Below are 13712 nucleotides of genomic sequence, written 5' to 3' on the forward strand. Positions count from 1 at the left end.
GCAGCGGCCCGCGCGCCCCCGCCGCGCCGCCCCTTCCGCTGCCCCCGCGCCGCGGGACGGCGCCGCCCTGCCGGCGGGAGGCCCCCGCGCCCGGATATGACGTCGCTGTCAGCGGCCCGCGGGCGGCGGCGGCCCCTGCCCGGTGAGTGAGCGCGGGCCGGGCCGGGACGGGACGGGACGGGACGGGGCGGCGCGGGGGACAGGCTCGGCGGCGGCCCCGGCCCGCGGGGGACACGCTCGGCGGCAGCCCCCGGGGAGCGGCCCGCCCGGCCGCCCTTGAGCTTTAACCCGCGGCCGGCGGGCTCCGTGGGGAGCGGGTGCAGCGCGGGGTCCCAGGAGGGGCCGGGGCAGCTCCGGCTCCGCGCAGCAGCCGCGGCCCGGCCCGGCCCGGGAGAGCTGCTCGTGGCGCCGGTGGGGTTGGAAAAAGCCCTTCGAGAGCCCCCGGTCCAAGGGCGGACTCCGTTCCGTTCCCGCAGGCCGCCTGTCTGATGCCGCAGCGGGGGCCGCTATGGGGCGCGGGCATGGAGGCCGCGCTCTGTATCCACACGTGCCTTTGGCTCGGCGCCGCCTGGGTGCCGCTGGCCTCGCCGGACGGAGCGGCCGGCGGAGCGCAGCACGGCCCCGGCACTGACGGCGGCCGGCCCGGCGCGCTGAGCTGGGCCGTCAGCCTGGACGCGCCCGAGGAGCAGCTGGAGCAGCGTGCGGAGGAGCTGGCCCGCGCCGCGGGGCTGCGCAACATGGGCCGCGTCGGGGAGCTCAAGGGCCATTACCTCTTTGCCTACCAGCCCGACGGCAGCGCCGGGCCCCGGCCCGAAGCAATAAGGAGGTCGGTGGACGCTTTGTTTGCACAGCACGACAGCGTGCGGTGGCACTCGGAACAGAAGCTTCTGAAGCGATCCAAACGCAGCCTGCACTTTAACGACCCCAAGTACCCCCAGCAGTGGCACCTGGTGAGTGGCTTTCGGGCTCCCGGCAGGCCCAGGCCACCCCTGCCACCGCCTGCGTCCTGCTTTCGGCTGGCACGGTCGATTCTCTTCCTGGTAGCTGCTACAGGGCAGCGTTTTGGGTTTACACTGAAGAGTGTTGATAAGAGAGGAGTGTTTTGCTTGTGGTATTGCCCTTTGTTGCTTGTTTGCTCACAGAGCAGCAAGGCTCTTTCTTCTCCCTCTGCCCCAGCAGCGGTGTGTGCACAAGAAGCCAGGAGGGCGCATGGCCAGGAGAGCTGAGCCCAGCTGGCCACAGGGCTGTTCCAGGGCCTGCCCAGGGCAGAAACTGGGGGGACTGGCTGGAAGCAGGGGGTTGCTGCTGGGGCATCGCTCGCTGAGTGGGGAGCAGTTGTACTGGGCATCACTTCTTTGAGGTTTTTCCTCTTAGGTTTTGTTTCTCTTAATTGCTATTGTTATGTTTTATGATCATTTAGGGTAGTTATTATATGTGTTGTGGTTTTAATCTCCCAGTCTCAATTGCCTTTTCTATTCCTCTCCCCATCTCTGAGGCATTTGGGGAGGGTGAAGGGCTGCGTTACCAGCTCAGCTTGAGCCCCGACAGCATGTCCTCGTGGTGAGGAGGCAGCGTGCTGAGAGCTCCCCCTGCCCGGGCTCTGGCACCAGCACCGGGGCAGGCAGAAGGCTTTTGACCGGAGCACACCGCCTGGTCAGCCGGCTGGAGCAGGTCTGGGAGCCCCTTTCCTCACAGCTGACCCGCTCCTCCGCTCTTCCCTCTGCCCTCATTGCCCTTTCTGGGGCTTAGAACAACCGCAAGAGCCCTGGGAAGGACATCAACGTGACGGGCGTCTGGGAGCGCAACGTGACGGGGCGTGGTGTGACCGTGGTGGTGGTGGACGACGGCGTGGAGCACACCATCAAGGACATACAGCCAAACTACGTGAGTGGCAGCCCCGTGGCGAGCCTTGGCAGGGCTCTTTGCCTCCGTGAGAGCCGGCCTCCCTGGTCGCCGTCCCGCAGCAGCAGGAGCTGCAGCCCTGAGCACGGCTGTGTTTTCAGAGCCCAGAGGGCAGCTACGACTTGAACTCCAACGATCCTGACCCTATGCCCCACCCCGACGAGGAGAACGGCAACCACCACGGGACCCGCTGCGCCGGGGAGATCGCCGCTGTGCCCAACAACAGCTTCTGCACCGTGGGAGTCGCCTACGGCAGCCGCATCGCGGGTACGTGCCGGGGCACGGCTCCGGCGCTGAGTCAGCCCTGGCCTTGCTCGGGCTGGCGGAGGAAGAGGCTCTGCCCTCTGCGCACGGGTGGGCTGTGAAGCTCGGGCTGGGACTCGCTAGGAAGGAAAGCCTGGCCCAGCACAGAGTGTGGGGCTGTGTGTGGGGCTGCACTCACGGTCCCTCGCACAGTCAGGCCAGCCTGTGAGGTTCCCTCAGGGTGGGAGAGCGAGTGTCCCAGTGTGAAGCTGCCCAGGCCTTTGTCTGCAGCATCCACCTCTGTGTGCTTTGCCCTTCAGGCATCAGGGTGCTGGATGGGCCCCTCACCGACAGCATGGAGGCCATTGCCTTCAACAAGCACTATCAGATCAACGACATCTACAGCTGCAGGTGAGCCCCAGGGCACCCCGGGGCAAGGGCCGCACTCCCCAGCACCGCTGTGGCACCTTCCGGGGGCTGCCTGAGCCTGGGGACCACTGTGCCCCCCAGCACGCTCCACGACAGGCTCCCAGCCCCAGATGGGCTCTGCAATGAGATCTGCAGTGTCTGAGAAGCTGGGTGTTAAAGAGAAAGCAGCCATTCTGTGTCTGGAATCTGACCTGGGGGATGTGGTGCCAAGAGCAGTGATAGCTCAGCATTAGTGGGAGGGAGAGGAGCTCCTGTGGCGCCTGGGGCTGTCACTGCCCCGTGTCTCTCTTTGCAGCTGGGGGCCAGATGACGATGGGAAGACTGTGGATGGCCCACATCAGCTGGGAAAGGTAAAAACCAGTCCCAGCTACAGAGCTCATTGCAGGGCTGGCTCTCTGGGGCTCGTGCTTTGTGCTGTGGCATGGTGGAGCTGTCACAGGGCAGGTTCCTGTGCAGTGAGGAGAGAGGCAGGGCATTCAGGCACTACCAGGGGAGCTGCCCAAGGACAGACTGTGTCCAGGAGATAAAGCTCTTTCACAAGCTGTGCTGCTGTTGGGACAGCTGGTGCAACCCAAGGGACACTCTCCACTTGAGGGGACGGTTCTCCTGCAAGAATCTGAGTGGACTCTCCTGCCACATGCAGAGGCAGCTGTGGCACACAGGCACCAGCACAGCTTACTCTGCTGCAGCAGGGCACCCACAGGGTCTGAGCCAGCACAGTTACTCTCCACGTGCCCGTCAGCCACTTCCCCTCTGTGGGTGTCCTCCTGGGGCAGCAGCCCGTGGGGCTGGGCTGGGAAGGGCCCCGCAGGCTGGGCAGCGCCGCTTCCCCCTCCGCAGGCCGCCCTGCAGCACGGCGTCATAGCGGGTCGCAGGGGCTTCGGCAGCATCTTTGTGGTGGCCAGTGGCAATGGCGGGCAGCACAGCGACAACTGCAACTACGACGGCTACGCCAACTCCATCTACACTGTCACCATAGGTGAGTGTGGCTGTGCTCTGCCTCCTCCCTTCCCAGCGTGCCCAAATGAGATCCGATGGCACAAAGCCTGCCCGGCCGGGAGCTGGTGTCTGTCCTCTGGGAGTGCCCAGGGCAGTGGCTGGAGGGGTGCTGGGCCTGCAGGGTTCTGAGCTGCACAGGTAGAGCAGACCAGAGAAATCCCTGCCCAGAGAGGCCTCTGCCTGCACTCAGGCCTCTGTCCCCATGGCAGACACGCTGCCCTGCCGAAGCATGGAGCTGGAGTGCAGCATTCCCACCCCATGGGTTAGGAAACAGTCCTCTCATCCCCTCGCTACACGAGGGGCGCAAGATGCGTGTGATACTGAGCACAGTGCAAGGCCGTGGGCTGCAGCTCAGGCCTGGTCCCTGCAAGGCCACCAGCCTGTGGGGAGCAGAGCTGGCAGGGCAGGTCCCTGGGGGCTGGGGGTCTGGGTGAGGCAGCCCCTGGCAGGCAGCAGGGCGATGGTTTGGCCGTGTCGCAGGGGCGGTGGATGAGACGGGCTCGATGCCGTTCTACGCCGAGGAGTGTGCCTCCATGCTGGCCGTCACCTTCAGCGGTGGAGACAAGATGATGAGGAGCATCGTGAGTAGTGTCCCTCTCCCTGCTGCGGGCAGCGGGGGGCCGGGCAGCGGGGGGTGGGCAGCGGGGGGTGGCCAGCAGGGGCACCCCACAGAACCGCTCTGCCGCGCATCCCTGGGAGTGGCACGCGGGGAGCTCCCTCGGCCCTGCTCGTGTTCTGGCACGCCTGCTGCTCCCAGATGAATCTGTCAGAGTATTTTTATCAGCTTTGCCTTTTTGTTTTGCCAAAGAATGACTTCTTGTCAACAGAATGTCCCTCTTGCCTGAGCCAAGCGGCCGGGCCTGTTCCCAGCAGCCCCGGGCCTGCCCCGGCATGTTCCTGCCTGGGTGCTGCTGGGCTCCGAGGCTGCCAGGCTCACCAGCCCTCCTGGCTACAGCCCGCAGGGACAGCGGGCACTGCAGCACCCAGGCCACCCTGAGGCACCTCAGTGAGCATCACCCCTGCCAGGCCTCGCTCCTTGGGGTCAGCTGATCCGGGCAGGGTCCGGAGGGTCTCTGGGGGACTCCCCGAGGCACTGTCCCAGCAGAGGTGGTGAGGCAGCCGAGTCCTGGGGGCAGATCAGCACCAGTGACATGTGCTGGGGGGGTCTTGTAGGGTCTGGGCTCTGGGGAGGCTCAGGGGCTCGATGCTGCCCGGGGTGCTACTGCAGCTGAGGCTCTGTGCCTGCCAGACAGGAGCTGAACCCAGGCTTGTCGACAGGCTTCCCCACGTGCTGGGTGAGCGGGGGGAACAGGGAGAGCCCGGGCTCCTGGCTGGGACTCGCCAAGCTCCTGTGGCAGTGCTGAGCCATGTCAGGAGCCTGTGGCTCACTGAGGCACAGCTCTTGTGGCAGGAAAAGGCAAACCCAGAGCGTTTTTCCTTTCACAAGTAACTTCAGCTGTCCCGAGCTGCTTTGGAAACTTCTGATAGTGGGGAAAAAAGGAAGCAGCAGCCAAGCGAGGGCTCTACTTGTACTTTCACAGGGAGTTAGAAAACCACAGAGAGACTTGTGGCTTCATGTGCAGCTTCCTCCGAGCCTGCTGCTGCTGAGCATGCTGCAAAGGCCTCAGACAGCTCCTCCTTTGGCACCAGGGCAGACTGTGTGCCAGAGCTCTCATGCCCCTCTGCTGGCTCCTCCAGCCCATGCCATGCTGAAACCCACCCGTGCAGCCACGCACTGCCCTTTAGCTGTGCTGGCTGAGCTCCGAGCTGAGGCCTCAGCAGCCATCTGCGGGGTTTGTTCTTTTAGCACACTGTAAACTCGGTGTGGTTTCCTTAACGGGAAGAGTCTGATGCAGCTTCTGGCGCTGGCTGCCTGTCCTGCTGACAGCTTGTGCTGCTGGGGCCGTTCCTTGTGGGCAGAGGCTGGAGCTGCTGCTGGGTGCCAGAATGTTCCGGGGCTGAGCAGAAGGCAAAGAAGCGGCGAGGGTTGTGCAGCATGGGCTGCGCCTCTCGGCGGGACCCACAGCCAGACCCACATGTTGGGCTGCTCTCAGGTGCCGGGACTGGGGAACCTCCACCTCGGCTGGGGCTCATGAGCCCTGCACAGTCCCATGAGGTCCCTGCACAGAGCCCCAGCAGGGCTGGAGGGAAGATGAGGAAGGTCCCTAACCATCCCTGCCTTGGAGTTGTGCAGCTCAGGCCCAGTTCTTCTCCCTCTGCACAGGAAGCTGTGCATGGCTGCAGATGCATGGTCACTGCAGCAGCCCAGCGTCTGCCTCCCAGCCCTGCACCTCAGCTCTCACCAGGGAGCTTTGCTGCTGTCCTTCCCCCCCTTGTGCTGCTGTCTGCTGGGAACCCATCTCCTGGCCAGGAACTGCCTGGGAAATATTTGCAAGCTTTTCAGCAGCTAATCCCTGACCCTCTTTCCCCTGCTGCTGCTGCTGTTGTTGTTGTTCTGCTCTTGGCTGAGGGCTGATGACAGGATCTCTGGCTGCCCCTCCTGTCTCCCAGCTCCATCTCAGCAACCACAGAGGGAAGGAAAGCTCACATGCTAAATTCCTCCCTCCTGCCTTGGAGGGAAAGCTGCTCTTGTGGGACAGACAGCTGGGAGAGGGGCGGGTTAGGTGGGGTTCATGCAGCAAGAGGGTTAGGACCACCGCCCCGTGTCTCTGCTCTGAGGGGGAACCCTTGAGCAGCCAGAGGTCTGTCTGGTTTGTTCTGCAAGGCTTGTGGTGTGGGGTCAGGCTCGGGCAGGCTGCCTTGGGGCTCGACAGGCCCTGTGGCCCCTCTCTGCCTTTGGGCCGGAGCAGGGCTGGTTCCTTGGCACCCCGAGGGCCGGGAGGCCGTGGCCTGACAGGAGGCTGTCTGCTCTGTCCCGGCAGGTGACGACAGACTGGGACCTGCAGAAGGGCACGGGCTGCACGGAGGGACACACGGGCACGTCGGCCGCCGCGCCGCTGGCCGCCGGTATGATCGCGCTGATGCTGCAGGTGCGGCCATGCCTCACCTGGCGAGACGTGCAGCACATCATCGTCTTCACGGCCACCAAGGTGAGGGGCTGCCCTGGGGACTGCCACGCACTTCCTGCCTGCCCTCTGTGACTGTCTGGTTCCCAGCAAAGGGACTGCCTTTTCCTCTCCCAGGAGCGCAGCTGAGGCTTTTTCCCCTGTCTGGGAATAATTGGGATGTTTTCTTCAGGAAAACCCCCATCTGCTTGCCCTGCAGCCCATGGGAGGGGAAGTGAGGAGCTGTGCCTCTGCCTTCCCCTCGACCTCCCCACCGTCAGGCTCACTGAACCAGACGCCGTGCAGAGCTCAGTGGCCTTCATGTCCCTTCCTCTTGCTCAGCTTTGCTGAGGGGAGCTGCTCACATAGGGCCAGGGCTCCAGGGACAGCCCTCGGGGAGCAGGAGCCCGCCTGGAGCCGCTGCTGTGCTGGCTTTGGCAGCAGGCAGCACTTTCCACAGCCGCACACCAGTGTTGCCCGAGCGCTGCAGGCCGACAGTGATGGGACCCAGATCTGTCCCAGCCCAGCTCTTGTTGCTTTCAGGGCTTGGTTCCTTCCCCCCGGGCTCCTGCCGTCCCGTGGGCTGGGGCTAGGGCGGCAGGGAGCAGCTGGGATGCTTCAGAGCACAGGCATCTGTGCCCTTTGCTGCTGCTCCCTTTGCTTTCTGAGGAGCTGGAGCCCTGTTTGTCCCTTTCAAGCAAAGGTCAACCTATGTCTGCAATAGAGCCCTGTGTGTTTGGTTCCCCGCTGCTGTGGAATGTTCCTGAGCCTCTCCCAGGCCTGGCTGCCTCGGCCCTGGGTTCAGGGGCTGCCAGTGCTCCCCCAGCTCACCGGACTGTCCCATGTTTGCTTTCAGTACGAGGATCGTCATGCCAAGTGGGACGTCAACCGCGCCGGCTTCAGCCACAGCCACCAGCACGGCTTCGGGCTGCTCAACGCCTGGAGGCTGGTCAACGCTGCCAAGGTAACCACCCCTGGCACAGACCCCGGCCTGGCAGCGCCCTGGGGCAGCCCCACTGCCTCTCAGGGCCGGGGACTCTGGCCTCATGTGCCGGCCCTCGCTCAGAGACTGCTTTTGGGATGAAGTCATGAGGTTTTGGGCAAGGCCTGAGAGCTGCCCCCGCTCTGCTGCGCTCGCCACACTATATATAGCCATGGGCCAGAGCCTCGCTGAGGGGGAGGACACACACAGCTCTGATTCATGCCTCGGGGAGTGTCAGCAGCAGCCCCAGCACCTCCCTGTGCTGCCAGCACTGGACCGATCAGTGTGGTCAGAACAGGCACAGGCACCCCTGTCCCTTCCTCCTCCGGCTGTGGTCACACAGTGACCAGGGCACAGCCTTTTGGCACAGCCCCTTGGCAGCAGGTCGTGGCTGGTGCGTGGTGCACCACATCACCACACTGGGTTCCTGCATCTTGCCAGCAGTGCCCCTCTCTCCTAAGGGCTTCCAGGCTGCTCTTCCTTCTGCAGGCCTTTGGGTTCTGCTCCGTTCCCTGCCCCACCATACGAGGGGCTGAAATGGAATGGCTGCAGGTGGCCAGGGGTGGGTGCGCAGGGAGGCTGCAGCTTCCTGCTGACTCCTGTCTCCTGTCCCCCGGCAGGTCTGGGAGTCGGTGCCATACCTCGCCTCCTACGTGAGCCCTGCCCTGAGGGAGGGCAGGAGCATCCCCCTGCTGCCCCAGCAGCTGGAGGTGGCCTGGAACGGTGAGAGCAGGCGCTGGGAGCGGGTGCCACACACTGACCCGCACCAAGGCAGCTCCGGCCCCTTCCCAGCACCCCGCGGCTGCACAGGCCACACAGGGGTTAAGTGTCAGGCTGCCTGGGCTGTTTCCTCCCTCTCTCTGCTGCCCCTTCCCCGGGGATCCCTCTCTGCCCAGGGTCCCATGTGGGCCTGAGGGAGCGTGGCCAGGCTGGGCAGCAGCCAGAGCCACGCCGATGCCTCTGCCCATGTTAGGTAACGCCGCAGCTCCCGGCTGGGCCGGCCCCTGCCATGGAAACAGGGCGCTGCTACCAGTGGGAAGCACCAAGCCCTTCCTGGCCCCCTGGCCCACAGCCCTTATGCCCCAGCCACAGCTCCAGCAGAGCTGCCAGGGGCTGGCAGTGCCCAGGGGCACCACTCTGGGATGGGGGACCCCTACAGAGAGTTTGGGCTGCAGGAGGTCATGTCCCTCCCCTCCTTGCTGCAGGCTGAGGTGCTGGGCCCATCCTCTCCCTCTCTCCTGGGCTGCTGCCTCGCAGCTCCCAGAACCACAGGGCCTCGGGGACAGAGGGTGACACGCTGCCCCTTGGGTTGGCAGCCCCGTTAGCCCTGCTGTGCCTGCGGGGAGAGGGTTGGGGTGCAGGCGAGAGGCAGAGGGCAGGGTGTGGGTTCCTGTGCGCCAGGGGATGCGCAGGAGGCAGCTTTCCCCCTCCCCCATCCCCTCCCAACGCTGGCGGCCCTCCCACAGTCAGCGCCGCCGACCTGCAGCTGTCTGGCATGCGGACCCTGGAGCACGTGGCGGTCACCGTCACCATCACCCACCCGCGCCGCGGCAACCTGGAGATCCGGCTCTTCTGCCCCAGCGGCGTGATGTCCCTGATCGGCACGGCCCGCAGCATGGACTCGTAAGCCCCCGGGGCGGGGGGACCCCCCGGGCCCCTCTGGCCACAGCAGCCCCTCAGCCCCCTTCCCCCTCGCCCTCTGCAGGGACCCCAACGGCTTTGCCGACTGGACCTTCTCCACGGTGAGGTGCTGGGGCGAGGAGGCGCAGGGCACCTACAGGCTGGTCGTCAGGGACACGGGTGAGCTCTGGCTGCCCGGGCAGTGCCGGGTGCCGGCGGTGCCTCTGCCACCCGCCCCCTGCCCGCCAACCGCCGCTTCCTCCTGCAGGAGACGCCAGCCTGCGGCCCGGGACCCTGGCCCGCTGGCAGCTCACCCTCTACGGCTCCTCCTGGGCCCCTGCTGACATAAGGCAGCGGCAGAGGTAGGAGGGCACAGTGTGCCGTGGGGCTGGGGGCGGCATGGGGGACTCTGCCAGGAGGCTGCAGCCTGGGCGCTGGGCTCTGGCACAGGGCTGCCCTCCCTGCGCTGTGGGGGGAGCCTGGGCTCTACAAAGCAGGCCTGTCAGCAGGGGGTGAGGCGAGAGGGCAGCCCGGGACAGGGCAGGCGGCACTGGGGCCCTTGGTGGGCACTGGAGACCCTGCTCTTGGGACCTTGACGGGTGCCTGTGCCCTGCAGGCAGCTGGAGGAGGCCATGAGCGGGCAGTTCCTGAGCAGTGACTTCTCCCTGCCCTGCCCTCCGGGGCTGGACATCCCCGAGGAGCAGCACTACACCATCACAGCCAACACCCTCAAGGTGAGCCCGCCAGGGTCACCCCTCCCCGGGGGGCAGCAGGGCCGGGTGTGCCGCTCCTCCTGGCACCAGGCAGGGGAGGCCTTCGCTTCTTCAGGGCTTTCCTCCTCCGCAGACCCTCCTGCTGCTGGGATGCTTTGCCGTCTTCTGGACTTTCTACTACATGCTGGAGGTTTGCCTGACCAGGAAGGACGTGGGGCTTGACCTGGCGTGCCCCAGCTCTGCCGCCTGCAGGTGGTACCAGGCAGGAGGGAAGCGCAGAGCCCCCGAGAGCGACCTGGAGATGGAGTCTGTGCCACTGTACTGCGAAAAGGACGGCGAACTGGAGTGTGAACAGCCAGAGCCTGCCCACGAGGATGAGGGGGAGGAGGTACCCTGGACCCCCACTCACCCCAAACTCCCTGGCAGTGGCAGAGCCACCAGCTTCCAGGAGGCAGCCCCCGGCAGCACAGGGCACCTCGGCCGGGAGGCAGCAGCCGAGCTGCTCTCAGAGGACAGGGAGCTCCAGCCCTGCTAGCTGGGGCTGCAACCACTCTCACGGTACGTCCTGCCTGAGCATGGCCAGCACAGGCTCCCTGGGCGCCAGGGGCTGGGGTTCAGTGGCAGGAACCTGCTGCTGGAAGTAGCTCAGGCACAGAGTGCTGGCAGCAGAAGAGGAGCTTCCCCTTCCCGCGCTCTGGAACACAAAGTAAGCCTTAAAGCCGTTTGAGACAGAGCCTTTGGAGGCCTCCCTTGGTGCCTGGAGCGAGGCCTGTGGCTCTGACTCCCCTCCCGGGCACACAGCAGGGCTCGGGGGTCTTTGTGCCCCCTTCTGCAGCCTCAGCCTGGGAACTGGTGGGGCCCTGGCAGCCGCCTCCGCAGCAGGGACCCCGCAGCCCTGTCCTGGCCCTTTCACCTGCGTGCTGCAGGGTGGGCACAGCAGCAGCCCTGGGTGCTGGCAGTCTGGCCATGGTGCTGCCCGTGACTGGGGGGACAGGAGGGCCAGGCCGAGGGCCTGGGCGGTGGCTCCCGGGCAGCGCCGTCGTCTCCGTCGCGTGTCTCGGGGTTGGGCCGGATACTTTTTGTAAAGCCGGGGTGGTTTTTTAAGGAGTGAAGCCCTTTGCAGTAGCTTTCCAAATAAAGCCTGGAAAACCCACCCTGCTCAGCCCTCCCGGCACTTGCCCGCGGTGCAAACCGCTCCCGGCCCTCCCCGCTCTCCGGCAGGCAGGGACGCGGCGCAGGGACGCGGCGCAGGGACATGACACGGGCACCGGCGGCCTCGATGAAGAACCTTTTAATTTTGAACAAAAACGAAGTAGAAAACCGAGGCCAATTTTCCTTTGGTGCCCGTTGGCAGCGGGTGTCCGCGGCGGCGCGGGGCGGTGCGGGGCTGCGGCGGGCGCGTGGCGGCAGGGGGCAGGCGGCGGGGCAGCGCGGGGGCCGCGGCCGGGCCCCTCCTCGGCAATGGGTCAGCGCCGGGCGAGGGGCGGCGGGTCCCGGCGGGGCGGGCGCTTTAGCTGATGATCTGCCGGGGCCGCCCGTAGCTCATGCCCGCCTGTGACGCGCCCTTGTTGCTGCCCATCTGTAGCCCGATGACGTTCTTGCCCTCCTTCAGCTGGCTCTCGGTGAACTCCCGCTTGTGCTCCTGCGCCTTCCTGCACGGAGGGGAAAGGAGCCTGGTCACGGGGAGCCGCAGCCCCCCGCCCACCCGGCCCGCAGCCTCTCGCCCCGGGGCGCTGTGGGAGGCTGCGCTTCCCCACGCCCCGCTTACTTCATGAACCAGTTGGGGTCCCCGTGGTAGTTGCCGTCGTTCTTGGTGACCGCCAGGCTGCCCAGGGCCATCAGCGTCCTCTGCACCGCCGCCATGTCCTTGGCTGTGAGGGACACGGGGAGGGCGTGAGGAGGGGCACGGCCCCGCGGCCCCCGCGCCACGGCCGCCCTCCCGCCCGCCCCGCCACACCTTCAAAGAGGTCGACGGTCTGGAACACGTCGGTCTTCACCACGCCGTAGTCCTCGGCGGCCTTGAGGAACTGGGCGATCTGCTCCATCTGCTTGAACACCATGGTGGGGGGGGTGTCGGGGATCTTGACGGGCTTGGAGCCGTCGGGGTAGAGGCTGTTGACCAGCCTGCTGAGGACCTGTGGCAGAGCAGAGGCTGAGCCGGCCGCGCCGCGGGCAGAGCCCCCGCCGGGCCCCCGGCCCCGCACTTACGATGCCGTTCTTCAGCCAGACCTGGAAGCCCAGGCGGCCCCGCTCGGGCCGGCCCACGGCCGCCCCGCACTGCGCCACGATCCACTCCACCAGCCGCTCCTCCAGCTCATCGTCGTACTTCTTCTCGATCTTGGACTGCACGTCCCTGCTCATGCCGTAGGCCGGGCCCTTGTTCGCCATGGCTGCGGCGGGCGGGAGGGAGACCTGCCGGCGGCACGGGGGGATGCCGTGGCTCCGGCCGGGCACCCCGCGGCCACGCCGGCACCCGACTCTTCCCTCACCACGTGCCGGCCCTTCGGCTCCAGCCGAGGTGAGTGCACAGCCATGGCCAGCGCCAGCTGTGGCGGGGCACGAGGGGGCTGGGGGGCCGTGGCACGGTGGTGCCAGGGGCGGGGAGGCGCGGCGGGATGGCGGCGGGAGCCATGCCCGTGCCCTTGTAAGGGAATGGTCCGGGCAGGGAGGGTAGGTAGGGCCCCAGGGGCCGGGGAGGATGCCAGGAGGGAGAGGCGGTGAGAGGCAGCCGCCAAGCCCTTGGTGGAGCCGGCACAGCTGCCTGCCAGGGAGCGCCAGGGCTGTGCCCCCGCAGCCACGCCGGGCTCCAGCCATGCCATGGGTACTGCAGGGTGAGCTGAGAGCTGGCACAGCTCGGTGCCGCTCCGGATGGCAGCCCGCTGGCTGCTGGCGATGCAGGGGAACCCCACGGGTGATGCGGTGAGCTGCCACGAGCCATGGGGCAAGGCAGGGGCACCCCATCAGCCTCGTAGCTCGGGTCCTGAGCACCACCAGTCACATCTGGTAGTGCCACAGCCAGTTCCACACCCTGCCCTGCCGCAGCCTGGCACAGAGGCATCACCTGCGGCCCCCAGCTGCCGCAACCACGGCTCCTTCAGCCGCACAGCGGTGCCCACCGGCACCAGCTGCCTCCGGACCTGCCAGCCCGTGCCCAGCTCTCATCCCACCGAGGCTCAGCACAGATACAGGCAAGTGGGGTTGTAGCCCCCAGCCTGCCGCGAGCCCCCCGCTGAGCCCCTCCAGCCCCACACCGTGAGCCCAACCGACCCACAGCTGGTGCAGGGCAGCAGGAGCAGGGCAGAACCCCCCGGGCGGCAGCCCCAGCCCGGGAGCAGCGGCACCCCAGTGCCAGGGGCCGGGGTCCCCACCGCGGGCCCCCTCCCCGCGCCCTCCCCGCCCCCCCGCGGGACTCACGGCGTGTGCTCGGAGGCGAGGGCTGATGCCGGCCGCGGGAGCAGCGCACTGAACAGTTCCGAGCCAGACCCTGCGCTAAAAGGCCGGCGCCGGGACAGTGATGTCAGTGCCCCCGGGGCCGCCTCCTCCCCGCACCATCCCTCTGTCCCAGGCACCATATTTGGGGAAAGACTCCGAAAACCGGTGACTGCAGCCCGTGCCCGAGCATTCCCCGCGTGCCTCCGCCCCGGGGCCGGCGAGCGCGGCCGGGGGCCGATGGACCAAGTCCTTTTATAGCCAGGCTGTCGCCCAGGGCTTCTGTCCCGACTTCACGGCTGGTTTCCCCGCGCGCTCACGGCCGGGGCTGCCCCGGGGGTACCCACGGCGTGCCGCCAGCGTGGCACAGCCCCCCCAGCGCCGCCCAGG

The 13712-nt window shown here is 66.8% G+C and overlaps 2 protein-coding genes across 3 annotated transcripts; one reads left to right on the plus strand and one right to left on the minus strand.

Moving 5' to 3' along the window:
* Nucleotides 1-83: 83 nt before the first annotated feature.
* On the plus strand, nt 84-11046 carry PCSK7 (proprotein convertase subtilisin/kexin type 7). Of its 2 annotated transcripts, XM_062014123.1 has the most exons (16): nt 84-142; nt 477-950; nt 1750-1884; nt 2004-2169; nt 2466-2556; nt 2870-2924; nt 3415-3553; nt 4054-4154; nt 6456-6623; nt 7435-7542; nt 8181-8283; nt 9027-9183; nt 9266-9360; nt 9449-9542; nt 9797-9914; nt 10027-11046. In XM_062014123.1, exons 2-16 carry the CDS (start codon nt 489-491, stop codon nt 10426-10428), a joined length of 2394 nt encoding a protein of 797 aa, XP_061870107.1. In that variant the 5' UTR covers nt 84-142; nt 477-488; the 3' UTR covers nt 10429-11046. The 2 variants fall into 2 exon arrangements, with proteins under 2 accessions (XP_061870107.1, XP_061870106.1); XM_062014122.1 differs by lacking the exon at nt 84-142 and having other exon boundaries at nt 323-950.
* A 122-nt stretch (nt 11047-11168) lies between these two features.
* TAGLN (transgelin) lies at nt 11169-13637 on the minus strand. The gene is made up of 5 exons (XM_062014127.1): nt 13308-13637; nt 12102-12305; nt 11851-12028; nt 11662-11764; nt 11169-11545 (listed from the first exon to the last, which is right to left on the minus strand). Exons 2-5 carry the CDS (start codon nt 12279-12281, stop codon nt 11404-11406), a joined length of 603 nt encoding a protein of 200 aa, XP_061870111.1. The 5' UTR covers nt 12282-12305; nt 13308-13637; the 3' UTR covers nt 11169-11403.
* Nucleotides 13638-13712: the final 75 nt, after the last annotated feature.

This window comes from Colius striatus, chromosome 23, assembly GCF_028858725.1.
Source record: "Colius striatus isolate bColStr4 chromosome 23, bColStr4.1.hap1, whole genome shotgun sequence".
NCBI lineage: Eukaryota > Metazoa > Chordata > Aves > Coliiformes > Coliidae > Colius > Colius striatus.